This window comes from Oreochromis niloticus, linkage group LG13 (assembly GCF_001858045.2).
Source record: "Oreochromis niloticus isolate F11D_XX linkage group LG13, O_niloticus_UMD_NMBU, whole genome shotgun sequence".
Classification (NCBI taxonomy): domain Eukaryota; kingdom Metazoa; phylum Chordata; class Actinopteri; order Cichliformes; family Cichlidae; genus Oreochromis; species Oreochromis niloticus.
In genome coordinates, this window is record NC_031978.2 from 2,671,006 (window position 1) to 2,692,589 (window position 21,584).

The window sequence follows — 21,584 nt, forward strand, 5'->3', positions numbered from 1 at the left end:
CGGATTAGCGAGCTCAAAGTTGGCGCGATGATTTGAAATTGGATGTGTCATTTGATCTTGGATGTAGTAAGCGAGGTACGAAGAACGGACCCCTGATTGATTTTAACATGATGTATTTATTTTTCTATATTTTGACACATGTGCAACAGCGCCCCCTGCTGTGTTTACGTTGAAAATAAAAATCACACAAATAAAGATAAGACGATGCAGGTTCGAGTCCTTTCCTGTATGTCTTCACTGCTGAGCTATCCAATAAAGGTAGAAAAGTGTTTGTATCACGGATTTATTGTAGATTACTATTATTATTATTATTGTTAATATTAGAGAGGCACTGGGTTTTTACATTCGTATTGATCTGTATTTGATCTGCTGATTGTTATCACAATAATCGGCCTGTCTGGATCCATTTTCATTCACCTGCGATGAAAATAGACCAAAACAGAATAACTGTCACACCACTTTAACGATACTACGAGGTGACGTTATAATACAGTAAAACAATCATAAAATGTTGTATTATTACTATTATTATTAATACATTTTGCTCTTACTGAACTTGTGCCCAGGAGCTAAACGTTTGTTTTTGTTAATCTGCGAGTTAAAAACAAACACCGGAAAAAACAACATTGGTCACGCCCACCATTCTGGTCATTTCCAGTTCCAGGTTCTTCCTGCTCCAGCACCGAGCAGAGGGAGGAAAGATGGCGGCGACCGAGGCTGACAGAGATCCGTCCGCTCTATGCTCGGAGTTCCTGGATTTCTCCGCCAAAGACACCGCGTCGGTAAGCGGCTCCAGGAGCCTTCAACCCCGCGGACGCTGCGCAGCGTGTCCCGGTGTGTGGCCGATCTCCGGCCGCTGCTGTCCGCGCTGGTCAGCGATCCGTGGTTGTTTTCATGCTAATGCTAATGCTAACCCTAAAGCGCAACATCTGTGTGTTCACATGTCTGTTAGTAACGCTGATTAAGCTGTTAACCCTTTAATGAGCCGGTCCTGAGCGCCTGTTTAACGTCAGAATCACCTGGTTGCAGAAGGTCACCTGGCCTGAGCACACACAGGTGAACTCACTTGTGCAGTTGTGAGAGAACAGCTGGAGCAGGTGAGCGTCTCTGGTGTGTTTGACAGCTGATGGATAGATAGATGAGGTTCAGGTAACGGGGTGGAACAGGTCCTGAGAACGCTGCAAATGTACATCTCACCTTTAAGTATGTTTCTTTTTCCTACCTGCAGCAGGTTGTTTACATGACTGATCACCTGATTGATCAGGCCTTAGGAAGTGTACCCTGACAAATTCTCCTGATGGAGGATCGTTACCTTTACTGCTGATTCTTAGACTCACCTTTATTCCTTATTTTGTCCTGCTGGCTGAACATAGTTGTGTCGCTCTATAAGAACACTAAACCTGTGTCTACCTGCTAACCTCATCAACCCTGCAGGTAGTGTAATCACCAGGTGGGCTAAAACTTCACTGGGGCTGGAGCGGAAAGAATACAAATTTTAATCTAATGAAACACTCAGACGATCTATCACTAATCTATCAGATTCTCTGATCGATCAGGCTGCTCACACAGCTCTCAGGACACGCACAGTTCCCAGTCTGATGCAGCAAAGTGTTTGAAACGCACGCACGCACACACACAGACAGACACACACACACAGTCTCACTGCTGTTCTGTCAGCAGCAGCTGTGTTACAGTCAGTCTGAGTTTAACTCTTCGTGTTGTTCTGATATTTCAGTCTTAGTTTCTAAAGTCAGCTGTTTTGCTGTCACTACACTTGCATCCAGGTTTGATTGGTTCAATGCTGAGAGCCCCGCCCCTTTCATATGTAGACATAAAGCGCTTTGAGTGCTCTGAGTAGAAAAGCACTAAGTAAGAACCAGTCGATTTAACATTTACCAGGGCTCGCAAAATTTCAAAATCTCTGATAGCCCTTCGGGCAGGCCCTCTTCAGTTTTTGGTAGCCCAAAATAAATTTAAGTAGCCCGAATAAAAAAAGAGAGCAATTTTTTAATGTTTTGTTTCCTTTACAATATTATACATTAAAGTATAATATTGTAACGGAAACAAAAATTAATCAGAAAATTGTTAAAATACAAATCACAACAACTGTATAAAAATTACAATCATCAACTCAAATACTTGTTTCTAATTGAACAGAAATTTCTATGAACTTGTAAGAACTGTGCAGAACATGAATCAGTCTGTGTCAGATCCTGAATCTGAAATTTCCACTGAAGTCAAGGGTAAGAGGTGAGTGGAACCAAGATCGAGGCCATTTGCTTTTTGAAGTTTGCAAAAACTGCTAAATTTTGACAATGGTGGTTCACTCTTTGCAACATAGTTAGCTTTTGAAAGATTTTTCAGGACTTCTGCTTGTGCTTGGTTTATTTTTAGTATGTTTTTTTGCAATTGCTGTTTGTTCTGGGAAAGATATTGCAGACTGGGCAATAATGCATTTCTTGCATTTCTCATGGGTTCTGATGGGGTCTTTCTTAAAATTACTGGTCCCAGTTACAAAGGCGCTTGTGGACTCAAATGAAATGAAACTCACAACACACCTGGCAGAACATGATGTTATTTAGCTCGTCATATTCCAGCCACAGAAATTCTTTTGTCCATGAAACCAAAAAAGCTGAGCTTTCTTTTTGCCTCATAGTCTGATTTGTCATAACTTTTCCGTTTTGTGGTCGGCTTTTCATTGGCTGCCCCTTCTTCACCCTGACCTGTCTTATTTGGCTCAGCAGAACTAAAATACCAGCGTAAATCCTGCTGCTTTTACACACGTACTTACATAACGGTCAGCGATTCTCTGCGCAATCAACCTCTCACATGTTTAAGCTTGCTGTGGGAGATTTCACTTGTCACGTTTGAATAGTAAGCTAATGAGTGATAAGACGACGTCAGAGGAATTGGTGCGCAATTAATCGTCACTCACCAATCAGTGCTGCCGCTCTCTACACACCGTTCGCGCGATCGCAAAGTGAAAGTGAAAGCAAAAAACAAGCGCAAATTCAAAGGCGATTTCAATGTGTCACATATTGACAGTGGCTCATCGATGCCAATGACATAATTACTCAGCTACATTTGCGAAAGAAAATGCAAAAGCATTGACACATATTTTTCCTTCCTATGATAGCCCGACGGGCAGGGCTGAGATAGATTTTGGTAGCCCGACTGGAAAAATCGCTAGCCCCGGGACGTCGGGCTAGCGATTTTGCGAGCCCTGTTTACCAAACTGGTTTTTAGCTGGTTTGTAGCTCAGTATTTACTGGTTGTTAGCTGGTTTGTAGCTCAGTGTTTACTGGTTGTTAGCTGGTTTGTAGCTCAGTGTTTACCGCTTGTTAGCTGGTTTGTAGCTCAGTGTTTACCGCTTGTTAGCTGGTTTGTAGCTCAGTGTTTACCGCTTGTTAGCTGGTTTGTAGCTCAGTGTTTACCGCTTGTTAGATGGTTTGTAGCTCAGTGTTTACCGCTTGTTAGATGGTTTGTAGGTCTGTGTCGGCCTGTTGTCGGTATGCTGTCCCCTGGTATCCAGGTCAGTGTGTTATTTTGACTGAGTGGCTGTGACAGTCTGAGCTGATTATCAGTGACCTGCAGCTCCTATTTCCTGTCAGCGAGCAGAGCCACCGATCTCCATCTGTCACTCTGTTTTTGTTACCTGTATTTCATTTAAGCAACACTTTAAAAACCTTCACCATTACTTACCTGTCAGTGCACGCCACAGTGCCACAGTTTGTATTTGTGCACACAGGTGTGAATTTGTACACACCTGTGTGCTGCAGGTGTCTGTGGTGAACAATGAGTTTAAGTTTTTTAAAGAATAACTGAAGCTGATGTTTTTTCGTGCTTTGTTTGCCATAGCACTCACAGTCGTACTTTTTAACCACTGTTCATTAAGGCACGTGTGAGCCATCACTGATCTCCACCTCTTCCTCCATTTCAGCGGTGGCTAGCAGCTGCTGACCTGCAGCAGGAAGTGTGCCGTCACCTGGCCATATACGTACCCAGAATCTTTTGCTTGGGGCTGAGCGGCAGTGAAAGGGAGGAGCAGAGGGAGGAGCTCGCCTGTCAGCTCCTCCTCCTTGCACCACTGGAGTGGCTCCTTCTGGGGGAGGAGCCAGCAGCTGGCCTGGCGTTGCTGCAGGAGAACAACCAACCGTCAGCGCTTTGTGGGCACGTGTTCAAGGTGGGAGAGCCCACCTACTCCTGCAGGTAGGAGACACACGTCCACAGGTGAGACAGGCAACACAGGTGACTCAGTTTAAGTGATGATCTGTGTGCGTGTGTGTGCAGGGAATGTGCGGCCGACCCGACATGTGTCCTCTGCATGAAGTGTTTCTTGGGCAGCGTTCACAAAGAGCATCGATACAGGGTAAGCACGCACACACACACACACACATACAGAGTTTGGTCATTATGGCTATATGGTGTCCTCAGTTTTTCGGTGGACATCAGAGTCTGTGTGTTGGAAGACAGCGTTTAAGGTTTTTAAAAAGTTACTGATATTTACCAAGTTTTAAAAGGATAAAATAGTGAAAGAGGTTTAAAATAAAGGAGGAGGTCAGTTTAAGAGAATACGCCGAGCAATAATCCAGTAACTCAGGTGTTCTTGGTCAAGTGCTGCAAATGGAACATGAAACAGAGAAGAGGAGGAAGACCATTTCGGACTTGGTCATCATCAGCTGGATGTGGCTGACCTCAGATCTGCAGAAAATAAACTGCTTAAATAAGTAAGAGGGACACTTTAAAAGAAACAAACATCAGATCTCAGATGTAAAACAAAATCCTTATCCTGGATATCTGTACTGATATTACCTGGGTAATGTGTTGGGAATGAAAAGAAGCCACATTGTTTAATGAAAAGAAAAATGACCAACCTTCCCGATATGCCTGATGGGGATTTTTTTGTTTTTATGAGCCAATATTTTTTGTTTGTTTGTGTTTGTAACGGTATAAACAATGAAAGGTGGTGGATTGGCCAACTGGTCGTGATCGACTCTGGGCTGGACCAATTACAGCCGAGGTCGAACTTTAAAGTTCCATATTGAGGAACGCGATTTGTCCCGGACTTCAGCTAGAATGAAACAAAGACACAAAGCTGGAGTTATTCCTCCCTCTCCTGTTGCTACTTCAATCATGAAACGGATCAGGTCGGCTTTGCTGTTGCAAGTCCCATCTCTCTTGTTTGTTTATCGCCCGTAAAAGCTGCTGGTCATGATGTCGGTTTGGATATGTGGTGAGAGGGAAACATGAAGATGAAACCAGGAGATGTCCTTACTGAATCATCAGAGCTGAACTGGTGATGGAGAAACAGGTTTACCTTTTAGGTGACATGAATGAGTTGAAGGGAAGTTATGAACTGTTTCTGAGAGACAAATAACACCAGGATCCTTTTCTATGTAGCTGACAGCTGGTAACTGTGCAGGGGCGGGTCTAGCAAAGTGATGCCAGGGGGCCAGGTAGGGCATTAACAGGGAAAGGGGGGCACAAAGAAATTAGGATTGGGTGAAATGCATTGACAGAGATATTTCAGGGATTTTGACTTGGTCTGTGCTCCAGATGGGTTAATTGTTAATCGCGTTAGTTGTGATGACGGCGCGTTAAGACTGACAGCACTAAAAAAAAATATAAAGTCACCAATTTGGGATTTCTTTGGCTTTAAACCAGATGACAGAGGTAAACCTAAGGATGTAACCAAAGCGGTGTGCCGCTTGTGCAGACGTAAAGTGTGAGCAAAGTACTCAAACACGGCTAACTTGCATGAGCATGTCCGTGTCCACCATCCGGCTGAGTATGCGGCTATCACCAGCTTCTGCAGTTCCATCATTTGGGCGCACTCTGAGGAGGGGGCATTTGCTCTCAGATGAAAGAGGGTGCTGTTAAAACAGCACTATTATTTTTTTTTTTCTGTTGACTGCTTCTATTAGCTCCATCATTATTAGCAAACTTACTCACGGGCAAACAAATAAATCGCCCATGTAAAAACGTCGATGGGCTCAGCCTATCATCGATAGTCGATATATTTGTCCAACCCTAAAAGAAATACTTTTCTTTCTTATTCTCATTTAAAATGTCTAGCTTTTAATAAATAATTATCTGAATCTTACAACCAAAGTGGTATTCTGATGTACAATGTATAGAAGTCATACATATATACCAACAAGACAGTGTACATCACCGTCACAACAGCATTTGTTTTCATTATTGGCTTTTCCTGTAATACCTGGTGGGCCGGTCTCTAGTTAAAATGCCCGGGCCGATTTTTTGTCCCAGTCCAGCCCTGCTTTGCGGACGGTTGAATTCAAAGAAACCCCCAAAAATCTAAATGAAAAAATGATCCTAGGCTAGTCCATTTTGCTGAAATTTAATTGGAGCAACTAAAAATGGTACTCAGTTATTTGTAGGTCTGTTTCTGACTGTTTGGTCCAAGACAATCAGACCACCAGCAGCCTGCTGGTGGTCTGATTGTAGCTGCGGCAGCTCTCATCCTGTTCCTCCCTAAACAAATGAGCAGAGACCTAATCTGGGTTGTGTGTGTGTGTGTGTGTCTGTCTGTCTGTCTGTCTGTCTGTCTGTGTAGATGACAACGTCCGGAGGAGGTGGTTTCTGTGACTGTGGAGACTCTGAAGCCTGGAAGACTGGCCCTTACTGCCAGAAACACACACCGGGAGATGGCAACCAGGACACCGACAAGGTCAGACTGATGTCTGTCTGTGACTCTCTATTCAATTCAATTTTATTTACACAGCACCAAATCACAACAACAGTCGCCTCAAAGCGCTTTATATTGTAAGGTAGACCCTACAACAATACATACAGAGAAAAACCCAACAATCATATGACCCCCTATGAGCAAGCACTTTGGCGACAGTAGGAAGGAAAAACTCCCTTTTAACAGGAAGAAACCTCCGACAGAACCAGGCTCAGGGAGGGGCGGGGCCATCTGCTGCGACCGGTTGGGGTGAGAGAAGGAAAACAGGACAAAGACATGCTGTGGAAGAGAGACAGAGATTAATAACAGATATGATTCGATGCAGAGAGGTCTATTAACACATAGTGAGTGAGAAAGATGACTGGAAAGGAAAAACTCAATGCATCATGGGAATCCCCGGCAGCCTACGTCTATTGCAGCATAACTAAGGGAGGATTCAGGGTCACCTGGTCCAGCCCTAACTATATGCTTTAGCAAAAAGGAAAGTTTGAAGCCTAATCTTGAAAGTAGAGATAGTGTCTGTCTCCCGAATCCAAACTGGAAGCTGGTTCCACAGAAGAGGGGCCTGAAAACTGAAGGCTCTGCCTCCCATTCTACTTTTAAATACTCTAGGACAGGGGTGCCCAATCCTAGTCCTCGAGAGCTACTGTCCTGCAGCTTTTAGATGCATCCCTACTCCAACACAGCTGAATCAAATGGTTTGATGACCTCTTCAGCATGCCATCAAGTTTGGCAAAGGCCTGATAACAAGACATTCATTTGATTCAATTCAATTCAATTCAATTTTATTTATATAGCGCCAAATCACAACAAAAGTCGCCTCAAGGCGCTTTATATTGTACAGTAGATGGCACAATAATAAATACAGAGAAAAACCCAACAATCATATGACCCCCTATGAGCAAGCACTTTGGCGACAGTGGGAAGGAAAAACTCCCTTTTAACAGGAAGAAACCTCCGGCAGAACCAGGCTCAGGGAGGGGCAGGGCCATCTGCTGCGACCGGTTGGGATGAAAGAAGGAAAACAGGATGAAAGACATGCTGTGGAAGAGAGACAGAGATTAATAACAGATATGATTCGATGCAGAGAGGTCTATTAGCACATAGTGAGTGAGCAAGGTGACTGGAAGGGAAAAACTCAATGCATCATGGGAATCCCCGGCAGCCTACGTCTATTGCAGCATAACTAAGGGAGGATTCAGGGTCACCTGGTCCAGCCCTAACTATATGCTTTAGCAAAAAGGAAAGTTTTAAGCCTAATCTTGAAAGTAGAGATAGTGTCTGTCTCCCGAATCCAAACTGGAAGCTGGTTCCACAGAAGAGGGGCCTGAAAACTAAAGGCTCTGCCTCCCATTCTACTTTTAAATACTCTAGGAACAACAAGTAGGCCTGCAGTGCAAGAGCGAAGTGCTCTAATAGGGTGATATGGTACTACAAGGTCATTAAGATAAGATGGGGCCTGATTATTTAAGACCTTGTATGTGAGGAGCAGGATTTTGAATTCAATTCTGGATTTAACAGGAAGCCAATGAAGGGAAGCCAAAACAGGAGAAATCTGCTCTCTCTTTCTAGTCCCTGTCAGTACCCTTGCTGCAGCATTTTGGATTAGCTGAAGGCTTTTCAGCGAGTTTTTAGGACATCCTGATAATAAAGAATTACAGTAGTCCAGCCTGGAAGTAATAAATGCATGAACTAGTTTTTCAGCATCACTCTGAGACAGGATATTTATAATTTTAGAGATGTTGCGCAAATGGAAGAAAGCAGTCTTACATATTTGTTTAATATGTGCGTTGAAGGACATGTCCTGGTCAAAAATGACTCCAAGGTTTCTCACAGTGTTACTGGAGGCCAAGGTAATGCCATCCAGAGTAAGAATCTGCTTAGATACCATATTTCTAAGATTTTCAGGGCCGAGTACGATAAGATAAGATAAGATAAGATAAGAAGAATTTTATTTATCTCGAGGGAAATTCTTTTATCATACACATGCTCAATGCAGCAAGAGAGACAGAGGAGCAGAGGAATAACATATACAATATGTACAATAGAATACAAGTAGAGCAGGGCGATATGACCAAAAATATTTATCACGATATACATTTGAAAATTTGCGATAACGATATAACTGACGATATAATTGACACTAGACAAAATACTTTACAACTCCACAACTTTATCAGTGCAAAAAACACCATCAATGTATTTTCACTTAAACAAGCAGCTGTTTTTTATGTGCATTAAAGTTATATAAAAATGTAACAGTGCAAATTCCTCGCTGACAGTTTAACTAAAAGGCATTTCCAGTGGAAATTGGCCGACATATCCTCAGCATAACCATGTATCATATCCACAAAACTTAAAAAGAGGTTATACACACACAATACGGTAATATTATGTTGAAGCACAGTACGTATCACTCCGCGAGGGGCCTGCCTACGATAGCCGTAATGCTCCGACAATCCATCAAGCGGTGCGGCTTCGTAGCTTAGCAAAGTCGTACCAAAACATTTGACAGATTTTCGAGCGCAGTGTACATAAAATCGTTTCGAGGTCAGTAAACACAACCAGAATTCATACATAAGGCACGCGGGATTATAAGGGACACTGTCAATTTTCAGAAAAATCAAAGGATTGATTTTAAGTGTGCCGTATTTTCCAAAAAACACGGTAATAACGACGCCCCGCTTGCATGCGCTACCAAAAATAGTGCTTTGTTGTGTATCTGACGGACAAAAGCTAAACCAGTTCCACACCACTGAAGTTGCAGCATTTTTACAAACCAATTCTGGTTCATCCGTTTCATTCAACGATCCACTTTCGCTCTTCTCATTCTGCGTCGCCGCCATGTGCGTATGTAAACAAAGGCACTGCGCATGCGCGTTTTACCCACATTCTATCGCGATATTTCATTTTCCTATCGTTGCCCAAAATTACACCGGTATTACCGTGAACGGTATGATATGGCCCAGCCCTAAATACAAGTATACAGTAATATACAGTAGGATAGTGCAAAATATAATATCAAATAACTGTAACAAGTAACAATATAACTATATCCTGAAAAATAAATTGCTTAGCTTAGCTATCAGTGCAGGTGATTCTAAAAATGACATAGTATTGTGCAAATGGATAAAAGAGTAGCAGCATATGATGGGGAGATGAAACAAACATTCAGTGAAAAACTGTTGGGTGATATTGCACGGTCTGAATGGAAACAGAATAGCTTTGTTATTAATCCTCAGGAAAATCACCTACAGACCGAGGAAGAGTTGTACAGTTTTATTGCCACCGGCACAAAAGATTTCCTGTGGCAGTCAGTTCTGCATTTTGGTGCGATGAGTCTTTTGCTTTGTTTGCTCCGATGGTCCATCATGGAGGCGTGCATGGGGTGGGAGGGGTTGTCCATGATAGAAAGAAGCTTTTTTTAGCATTCTCCTCTCAGACACCTCCTCCAGGTTCTCCAGTCTGACACCCAGGACAGAACCAGCCTTTTTAATCAGTTTGTTCAGCCTATTGGCATCGGCTGCCTTCACCCCACTGCCCCAGCACACAGCTGCAAAGAACACAACACCCTCTACCACAGAGTGATAGAACATTGTCAGCATTTTCCTACAAACATTAAAGGACCTGAGCCGCCTCAGTAGGAAAAGCCAACTCTCCCCTTTTTTAAAGACGGCATTGGTGTTCTTGGTCCAGTCCAGTTTACAGTCCAAGTGTACCCCCAGGTACCGGTAGTCCTCCACGATCTCTACATCAGCCCCTCTGATGGTGACAGGTGACAATAAACTCAGTTTGATCTGAATTAAGAAGCAGAAAGTTAGCGGCCATCCAGGTCTTTATGTCTTTAAGACATTCCTGCACTTTAACTCATTGGTGTGTGTTACCTGGCTTCATGGACAGATAGAGCTGCGTGTCATCTGCATAGCAGTGAAAAGTTATGCTATGTCTTCTGATGATACTGCCTAAGGGAAGCATGTATAATGTAAACACAATTGGTCCTAGCACTGAACCCTGTGAAACACAAAACACAAAATGGTGCCGGTGAGGTCGGCTGCCGTGCTGGATGCTCTGCCCCAAATTCTCCACTTTTTGCGGTTTTTCGCCACTTTTTTGCTATATCTGCCATAATCTTGCATGGGCATCATGCAAAACACACAAATTCGCTACAGTAGAGACACTCTGGTTTCTATTGGTCTACAATACACGAACATTTCACCATGTTTAACTCCGGACCCAACCTGGCCAAAGGAGATCCTGAGAGAGAACAAAGGACGCGACCCTAAGCGACGGCCTCGAGGGAAACGAGCCGGCATCAGGAACAGGCTACGGGCTCGCGCACACCGCGCACCCATGCCCAGTATCCTGCTAGCCAATGTTCAATCCATCGAGAACAAGCTTGATGACCTCAGAGCCAGAATCAAGTTCCAGAGAGACATTTGGGACTGCAACCTCCTCTGCTTCGCCGAGACTTGGCTGAACCCAGCGATACCAGACCACGCCGTGCAGCCGGCGGGGTTCTTTTCGGTTTACCGCATGGACAGGACAATGGAGTCGGGGAAGAAAAGAGGTGGTGGAGTGTGTTTCATGGTGAACAACAGATGGTGCGACACCACAAACATCTCCCCACTCACACGCTCTTGCTCGCCCAATCTGGAACTTTTGATCGTTAAATGTCGCCCTTTCTATCTCCCTCGGGAATTCACTGCGGTCATTGCCTGCACTGTTTACATTCCGCCTCACGCGGACTCGGACACTGCCTTATGTGAGCTGCATGAGGCTCTCACACATCAACAAACACTTCACCAAGATGCCGCACTCATTGTTATGGGAGATTTTAACAGAGTGAATCTCAAACGTACATTCCACAACCTTCACCAGCACATCAACTGCCCCACCCGGGGCACTAGGACATTAGACCACTGCTACACCCCGTTCAAGAACTGTTACAAGGCTCAGCCCCTGCCGGCATTTGGAAAATCGGACCATGCCGCCATCTTCCTCACGCCTGCCTACAAACAAAGGCTAAAGCAGCAACCACCAATCAGGAGGGAGGTCCCTCGCTGGACAGACCAATCAGTGGCCACGCTGCAGGACGCACTGGATGACGCAGACTGGGACATGTTTCGGCGCAGCTCTGATGACATCAACATGTTTACGGAAGCGGTTGTGGGATTTATCGGGAAACTAGCGGACGACACAGCAGAAAGATCTATCATCCGAACGTTTCCCAACCAGAAGCCGTGGGTGAATAAAAACATCCGCGACGCTCTAAGATCACGCACCGCTGCCTACAATGAAGGGCTCGTCTCCGGTAATATGGACCTATACAAGGCTGCGTCCTACAACGTGCGCAGCGCGGTCAGAAAGGCAAAGCGGAGCTACGGGGAAAAACTAGAGTCACAGCTACGACAGTGCGACTCTAGGAGCCTGTGGAAAGGACTGCGGACTATAACGGACTATAAACGACCAGCTTCTTCAATGATGAATGCCGATGCTTCACTGGCTGATGAGCTGAACACGTTTTATGCTCGCTTCGACGCCGCAGCAATTAAAACAACAAACGGCTGCGCGCGCTCCGAGTACACCAGTGAAGACAATGCATTCATCATCACAGAGCATGCCGTGAGGAACACCTTCAGGAGGGTGAACACCAGGAAGGCAGCAGGACCAGGTGCAATCCCAGGCCGGGTCCTGAGAGCCTGTGCTGACCAGCTAGCACCGGTGTTCACGGAGATCTTCAACCTCTCCCTGGCCCAAGCAGTGGTTCCCACGTGCTTCAAACAGTCCATTATTGTTCCTGTTCCAAAGAAACAACAGCGCGCTTGCCACAGTGACTACCGTCCAGTAGCACTGACTTCAAATCAAAATCAAATCAAATCACTTTTATTGTCACGTCACATGTGCAGGTACACTGGTACAGTACATGCGAGTGAAATTCTTGTGTGCGAGCTTCTCAAGCAACAGAGTTGTGCAAAATACAATAACGTAAAACAAGCAAAAATATAAGAATGGCTAAATCTGAAATTAATAAATATATGTACAATATATAAGAGTATACGCATTATTGGATGTGTATACTAAATATGTTTTTCTACGTGTGTGTGTGTGTGTGAGTGTGTATATACATATTTTACAATGAAATAGAGTAAACAATAAAATAAGATATATAAAATACACAGAGGTTGGTAGTCGGACATGTGCAAAACAGTGGCATTAATGTACAGTATGGAGTGCATAATGTTGAAGTTCCAGTAGTGAGGGTGAGGTGTCTATGACGTGTTCAGCAGTCTGATGGCCTGGTGGAAAAAGCTGTCTCTCAGTCTGCTGGTTCGGGACCGGATGCTGCAGAACCTCCTTCCTGATGGAAGTAGTCTGAAGAGTTTATGGCTGGGGTGACTGGAATCCTTGATGATCCTCCCCGCTTTCCTCAGGCACCTCTTCCTGTAGATGTCTTGGAGGGAGGGAAGCTCACCTCCAATTATCCGTTCAATTGTGATGAAGTGTTTTGAAAGACTGATGAGAGATCACATCACTTCTTCACTTCCTGCCACCATCGACTCACTTCAGTTTGCTTACTGGACTAATCGTTCCACAGACGATGCCATATCTCATCTGCTCCACACATCCCTGAGTCACCTGGACACTGGCAGAGGGAATTATGTTAGGATGCTGTTCGTGGACTACAGTTCAGCATTCAACACAATAATTCCCTCTAAGCTTTTCACCAAGTTGACGGATCTAGGACTCAGCTCATCACTGTGTCAGTGGATCCTCAACTTCCTCACAGACAGACCCCAATCAGTGAGGGTGGGAAAACAAGTCTCCCCCTCCATCTCACTCAGCACTGGAGTGCCTCAGGGCTGTGTTTTAAGCCCCCTGCTGTACTCACTGTACACTTATGACTGTGTAGCCACATCAGACACCACCTCCATTGTCAAGTTTGCTGACGACACTGTTGTTGTAGGCCTGATCTCCGACAACATCGAGACGGCCTACCTGGAGGAGATTAGGAACCTGGAGAACTGGTGCCAGGAGAATAACCTCCTCCTAAACATCAGCAAGACTAAGGAGCTGATCGTGGACTTCACTACAAAGCAGGCAAGGAATTACAAACCCCTCATCATCAGTGGCACGCCAGTGGAGAGAGTGGACAGTTTCCGATACCTGGGTGTCCACATCACTCAGGACCTGTCATGGTCCTGTCACATCAACACCCAAATTGGAGTCTATTAGATAGATGTGATACAAACCACTGCAGCACAGTACCTGTAATACCTACAGCATGTTCTAATCGCTCTAATAGGATATTATGGTCGACAGTATCGAACGCAGCACTGAGGTCTAGCAGGACAAGCACAGAGATGAGTCCACTGTCAGAGGCCATAAGAAGATCATTTGTAACCTTCACTAAAGCTGTTTCTGTGCTGTGATGAGCTCTGAAACCTGACTGAAACTCTTCAAATAAGCCATTCCTCTGCAGATGATCTGTTAGCTGTTTGACAACTACTCTTTCAAGGATGTTTGATATGAAAGGAAGGTTGGAGATTGGCCTATAATTAGCTAAGACTGCTGGGTCTAGAGATGCTTTTTAAGTAAAGGTTTAACTACAGCCAGCTTGAAGGCCTGTGGTACATAGCCGATTATTAGAGATAGGTTGATCATATTTAAGATCGAAGCATTAATTAATGGCAGGACTTCTTTGAGCAGTTTTGTAGGAATGGGGTCTAAAAGACACGTTGATGGTTTGGAGGAAGTAATTATTGAAGTTAACTCAGAAAGATCAATTGGAGAAAAAGAGTCTAACTTAACATCAATGGTACTGAAAGTAGCTGTAGATAATATTACATCTGTGGGATGATTATTGGTAATTTTTTCTCTAATGATAAGAATTTTATTTGTGAAGAAGTTCATGAAGTCATTACTAGTTAACGTTAAAGGGATGGTTGGCTCAGTAGAGCTCTGACTGTTTGTCAGCCTGGCTACAGTGCTGCAGAGAAACCTGGGGTTGTTCTTATTTTCTTCAATCAGTGACGAATAGTAAGATGTTCTGGCTTTGCGGAGGGCTTTCTTATAAAGCAGCAAACTATTTCTCCAGGCTAAATGATGATCCTCTAAATTTGTGACGCGCCATTTCCTCTCCAGCTTACGAGTTATCTGCTTTAGGCTACGTGTTTGAGAATTATACCACGGAGTCAGGTACTTCGGATTTGAGGCTTTAGTTTTCACAGGAGCTACAGTATCCAGAGTCGTACGTAGTGAGGAGGTAAAATTATTAACAAGATAATCAACCTCTGTTGGAGTAGCGTTCAGATAGCTGCTCTGCTCTATGTTGGTACAGGGCATTGAAGATGATAACAGTGGGTGGATTATATTATTAAACTTAGTTACAGCTAGGGCTGCCACAAACTATTATTTTGATAGTCGACTAGTCACCGGTTATTTTTGCGATTAGTTGACTAATCAGATCATGCATCCATTGGAGGTAAAACGTACAGCTTATTGCACCAGCATGCATCTGCTCTTATATAACTATCATTAGCAGTGTTGGGAAGGTTACTTTTAAAATGTATTCCACTACAGAATACTGAATACATGCCCCAAAATGTATTCTGTAACGTATTCCGTTACGTTACTCAATGAGAGTAACGTATTCTGAATACTTTGGATTACTTAATATATTATCATGCTGTTTACAACTATGTGAATGTACTATTGCTGTGATTTATTACTGTTACTGAAGGTCCGCGGCTGCGAACCGTAGTAAAGGGACCTCGGGCTAATACGGTGGGTTCCGTGTCGGGCTGGTAGCCGAAAAATAGCTTTACTTTGTTGTCTGGGTCAACTTTGCTTGCCAGAGACAGAGAGAGGCGTTGAAAGGCTGCTCCAACATAACTTATTTTTTCAGGAGGAAAACACGAACACAGTGTACAGTTGAGTCTTAATAGCTTACTTACAGCTGGGCTCGTCAGGCACTCTTCTTGGCTGCAGTGGTTATTATTATATTTACATGCTTCCAGCTCCCGTTTTTGCTCCGTGACAGCTCGGACTTTTCCTTTCTCTCCCTCCCTCGCTCACAGAGACATAACGTGTATGGTAGTCCATTCTCGCTGCGGCACGGACTACACTGCCCATGAGGCTACATTCTTTAGGGCCATGCCTGTAGCATTCTGCCTTTTAGCACAACAACAACAACAAAAAAGCGCTCTCTCACCCAGGAAACACGCAGAGAGAGAGTCACCCTGTAACCATGGCAACCGTAACGCTGCCGCCTGGAACAACAGAACATAGCTGTCAAACAAACCCAAACAGTCCTGACCCGCGACAATATGAAACAGGAAAGTACCGCCGTGTAATCCATTTATTTCAACAAAGTAACTGGATTCTGAATACCACCTTTTTAAACGGTAACTGTAACGGAATACAGTTACTCATATTTTGTATTCTAAATACGTAATGGCGGTACATGTATTCCGTTACTCCCCAACACTGATCATTAGTAGGGATGGGTACCGGTGTCCGGTGCCATGATGGCACTGGTTCTGACATAAACGGTAGTAACCAGACCGAAAAGCAGTGCATATTTCGGTGTTTTTTTTTTCCTGAGCCAATTCTAGCCAATCATTTTACATTTCCAAGGATAGTAAGCAGGGCCAGGTACGTACGTTCTTTTAGAGCAGAGCTACAGATTAAAAATGCCCAAGGTGAAGCGGTCAAAAGTCTGGCTGTACTTCACAGCAAAAGATGCAAACTCAGCAGCCTGCAACAAGTGCTTTAAGCTGATACTGTGATACTGTCAAAGGAGGTAACACCTCGAATCTGATGAAACACCTGGCGACGCATAGCGGGGTTTTTTTTAAAGCCGAGAAATGCACCGTGTTTGATAGCTTGCTGCGAGACCTCACACCGTGCACATCTACTGCGGGTGTGGTGCCTGTTATCGGACCCGGAGTTAGCAACATCCCCCAAGAACCCAAAGAGGAGAGTCCTGGCCCCTAGCCCTGCCAGTGTAGCAGAAATGATGACTGATGATGATGATGGCTGCAGCAGTCGTTCCCCTCTGCGTGAGTAGCTTCATGTTGTTCGTGTGTAATTTACGTTGAGTAGGCTAACCACATTATTACATTAATGCATGTAAGGTGAACTAGCAAACACCGTCGTAGTTACATGCGGCTGTCTTCTTGTTTGATGGCAGATACTCCCTTCACCCTGGCCAAAAAGGCTAAAATGACCAAAGAAAAAGTGGAAAACAGTTAAACGTGAGAGGTTTTTGGACCAATATTGTGTTCTCCATTCTTTGAGCACCGTTTAAGCACCGGCACCGTTTCAAAAGTACTGGTTTGGCACCGGTATCGGATAAAACCTAAACGATACCCATCCCTAATCATTAGCTTACAGCTTTAAGTGTTTAAGGTGCTAACTAAAAATAAAGACAAGATGATGGTTTATTAAATTTTAATGAAATTTGCAGATTGTTTCGGTGAAGTTTAATAAACACAGCCATCTGCTCCTTGCTATCTAAAATATAACAGGACACCGGAGCATATTCTCGAGCATCTCACACTTCTGATAATCAGTTGTCTGCTTGACGTTTATTCAGCTGTGTAAAAACTATAACTTTAATCTCAGCCAAACCGATTTACTCAGGAACAAATAAAATACTAAAAAAAGCCAAACAATAACATTTTTAAGTTATTTAAGTGACTTATATATCATGTTTAACCTGAGTAGCGAAAGACGGCGGTGGGTTTGAAAATGATTTGCCGGGAGTCCGGTGTTCTCACCGTCTCTAGTGAGCCTTGAACCCCAACTAGCTATCGAGCTGGTGGGTAACAGACGTCTCCGAAAACGTCGGAGCGCTTTTAAAAATATGTGATGTCTTGATAAACTGAGCAGATATTTGAAGTTTACAGCTACATTCTCGCCTGAAAATATGTTGAACGTTTATTTTGTGACCCAGAAAGAATAATAAGAGTAATATTAAAACTAATTAGCTGCCGCCATTGTTGGAAACTAAGCTGGGCCGCGCTATGAATTCTGGGACACAGCTTCTTCTTCTTCGGGGTTTAACATGGCATCCTTGTACATGCAGTGCTGCCATCTTCTGTTTCAGTCCGTTATTACACTCTTAAATCCTACTACTTATTCCTGTGTCTTTTGGTATCTTACGAAGCTTCAAACGATGCGTCGACTATTAAATTAGTCGACGTAATCGTGACTAGTCGACTAATCGTGGCAGCCCTAGTTACAGCACTTTCAGAAAGACATCTACTAGAGCTGGGCGATATAAGATTTTTTCATATCACGATATGTTTTTTTCATTTCAGGCGATAACGATATATATCACGATATAAGCCAAATAACTATATTTGTAAGATTTAAATGTGCCATTGCTCACAAGTAAAATGTGAAATAATTAGCAGCTTGTTTTAATTAAAATATTTATTTCCCATAATAAGTTCAACAGGGTAGATGTACTTAAGGAACATGAGACTTCAGTTTCAGATAAAGGCAAATATTGTAAACTACACAAAAGGCAGCCGCTAAAGCGTTTAAGTTTCAAAATAGAACAAACAAAACAGACTACTAAATTGTCAATTCCACTTAGAAACAAAATTTTAATTCTAAAAATAAATCTTAGTTTGTTTTACAGAAGAACAGACAAAATTGACTAACTTTTGTCAATATCAAATAAACTGAGAACTAAAAGGAAATTCTCAGGCTACGTCCACACGTACACGGGTATTTTTGAAAACGGAGATTTTCCGTTTTCGTTTTAAAAAATAATCCCGTCCACACGTAAACGCAGAAATGAAGGAAAACGCTGCTAGGAACATGCCAAAGCAACAGGTGGCGATATATTCCTAACCGTGTAGAAATGTTGGCCAATCAGAAGTCTAGAAGCCTCGGTAGGAAATAATAAACAAAGATGGGGCATAGAAGCAGAACCGAGTCGTATGTGTGGAGGGACAGTAACTATGTGTGTATATGTAAGCATTTAAACACTGCAGAGAGTACAATTAACAGTAACAGTATTGTAGAAAGTCATTTCACCGAAACAATAACGTGGCGCACAGTGTGACGTCAAAAAAGGCGCACACCTTTGACGCTGCGTTTTCTCTGTTTTTCTTGTCCACACGTAAATGCAAAAACGGAGTTTTCGAAAATCTCCACCCTGGCAGGCGTTTTTAGAAATCTCCGTTTTCAGTGACTGAAAACGCCGTTTACGTGTGGACGAAAGGTGCAAACGCATAGAAAAATCTGCGTTTTCAAAAATACCCGGGTACGTGTGGACGTAGCATCAATCTCTCCTTGTTGTATAGCTTAGCTTTTCAAACAGTTTTAACAGTTACTTTAGTCTGACAAAAGCCGAATGACGAATTAGCGCTTTCAGTCAGAGATTGAGCATGCACCGCTTTATTGTATATCCAGACTTGCTTTCGGCACAATTTACAGTGCGCGTACTCTGTTTTTTGTCAGACTTGAAATAGCCGAAATACCTTCACACTACGGAACTTCTGTGGCCCTTCCGTTTGACAATCTCTTCAGCATTGGAACCATCATCTGTTTTTTCTTCGGTAACCTTCGCTCACGCTCTGGGTTGATTTTTCTGTAGTCGGCAAACTCATTTCCTTCATTACCTGGGCGGCCCGGCTGCAAAAACAAATACACATGTGCGCCTTGGCGCTTGTGCTGTACGTAACAAGTCATGTGACGTGACGCTGCAGCTGTGATTGGTTCGGCTCTGCGCTACTTAATTTGGATTGGCTGTTCTTTTTTTTTTTTTTTTAAGAGGACAAGAGAGATGAGGTCTATCGCAATAGTTTAATTTTTCTATCGAGAAAAAGTTATTTCGCACTACATATCGTTATCGTTTTATCGCCCAGGTCTAACATCTACTGTGATAAAGTCTACTCTCCACTGCTGTGTAATCAATTATTGTAAATGTTATCAGGAAATGATCAGACAGCAGAGGGTTTTCAGGAAACACTGTTAAATGTTCAGTTTCTATGCCATATGTTAAAACAAGATCTAGAGTGTGATTAAAGTGGTGGGTGGGTTCTTTTACATTTTGAGAAAAGCCAATTAAGTCTAATAACAGATTAAATGCGATGTTGAAGCTGTCATTTTTAGCATCTACATGGATGTTAAAATCAACCGCAATAATTATTTTATCTGAGCTGAGCACTAAATCAGATAAAAAGTCTGAGAAATCAGAGAGAAACTCTGTGTAAGGCCCAGGTGGACGATAGATGATAACAAGTAAGACTGGTTTCTGAGTTTTACAGCTGGGGTGGACGAGGCTAAGCATCAGGCTTTCAAATGAATTAAAAGTCTGTCTTGGTCTTTCGTTGATTAATAGGCTGGTGTGAAAAATTGCTGCCACACCGCCCCCTCGGCCTGTGCTTCGAGGTTTCTGGTAGTGCTGGACCGATCCGATATTACGTATCGGTATCGGTCCGATACTGACCTAAATTACTGGATCGGATATCGGAGGGAAATAAAAAAATGTAATCCAATCCATTAAATATCAAAAAAGCACCTCAAAAAACTTGCGACACGGCGTAACTCAGCTCATAACCGTAGCACGTTGGAGCAGTGTGGTTACATGATAGAGCGGCTGTGTGTATTTGTAGCCTCGCTAGCAATCCGGCATTTCATCTCCGAGGAAGTTATCCCAGAGAGAAGTAAAGCAAGTGTGTAAGTTCATCTCTGAATGTTTGTAAAGCGTTCCCGCGTTAAGCTTAACAACCGATATATGGAGCGACTGCCTCTCCCTCTCCTGCTGCTGCTTCAATCATGAAACTGATCAATGATCAGCTGATCGGCTTTTCTGTTGCGAGTCCGTCTCTCTTCTTTGTTTTTGGCCCACTTTGCACCAGAAAGAGGAAACCAGCGACTGAACAACAGCAGCACATTTACGCTTGATAAGCTGTTGTTAGAATTTATTTAATATTACTTTCTACACCAGGATCCTTTTCTACGTAGCTGACGGCTGGTAACTGTGCAGGGGCGGATCTAGCAAAGTTTAGCCAGGGGGGCCGATAGGGCATGAACAGGGAAAAGGGGGCACAAAGACATACTTTTCTTTCTTATTCTCATTTAAAATGTCTAGCTTTTAATAAATAATTATCTGAATCTTACACCCAAAGTTTTAATCTGATGTAAAATGTATAGAAGTCCATTACTGTATATATCCAAAAGTTGATTCTGTTCATCTGGACGTAGCGTTTTGTGGGAGAAACGTTTCGTCACTCATCCAAGTGACTTCTTCAGTCTCAGCTGACTGCAGGTTTCAATCTTATAAACAGTACATTTGCATAATGACTGAAACCAGCCCACTGAAGGAACAATGGGCTGTGAGGTCAGTTCCTTAATCATAATTATGCAAATTCCCATGACCATTGATCAACAATCACTGACCAAAACCCACTGATCAAAGAACACTGATCAATGGCCATGAGTCCCATTCACAGAGAGTTGGGGAATGGCTGCAATCACAGCATTGTAAGATGGTGACAGATGTACCCTTAGGCCCCCTCCTCGATTCAGAGATGGTCTTTCCCTTTTCACGTAAATGGCCTCCTTGACTCCGCGCTCAAACCAGCGTTCCTCCCTGTCCAGGATGTGTACATCCTCATCATTGAAAGAGTGTCCACTGGCCTGTAGGTGTAAATAAACTGCAGAGTCCTGGCCTGATGAGGTTGCTCTTCTGTGTTGTGCCATCCGCTTCGCTAGAGGTTGTTTGGTTTCCCCGATGTATAAATCCTGGCAATCCTCCTGGCACTTAACAGCGTACACTATGTTACTCTGTTTGTGTCGGGGGACCCGATCCTTGGGGTGGACCAGTTTTTGGCGCAGCGTATTTTGGGGTTTA

At 43.5% G+C, this 21,584-nt stretch overlaps 1 protein-coding gene across 1 annotated transcript in view; it reads left to right on the plus strand.

The window, feature by feature from the left end:
- The first annotated feature begins 183 nt into the window (after positions 1 to 183).
- The window catches only part of ubr2 (ubiquitin protein ligase E3 component n-recognin 2), a 56,703-nt gene continuing 35,302 nt past the window's right edge, over positions 184 to 21,584 (plus strand). Inside the window, 5 exon segments of the mRNA XM_019366778.2 lie at positions 184 to 258; positions 659 to 782; positions 3,941 to 4,209; positions 4,291 to 4,369; positions 6,578 to 6,691. Coding sequence (XP_019222323.1) covers positions 702 to 782; positions 3,941 to 4,209; positions 4,291 to 4,369; positions 6,578 to 6,691 — 543 coding nt within the window. The 5' untranslated portion in view covers positions 184 to 258; positions 659 to 701.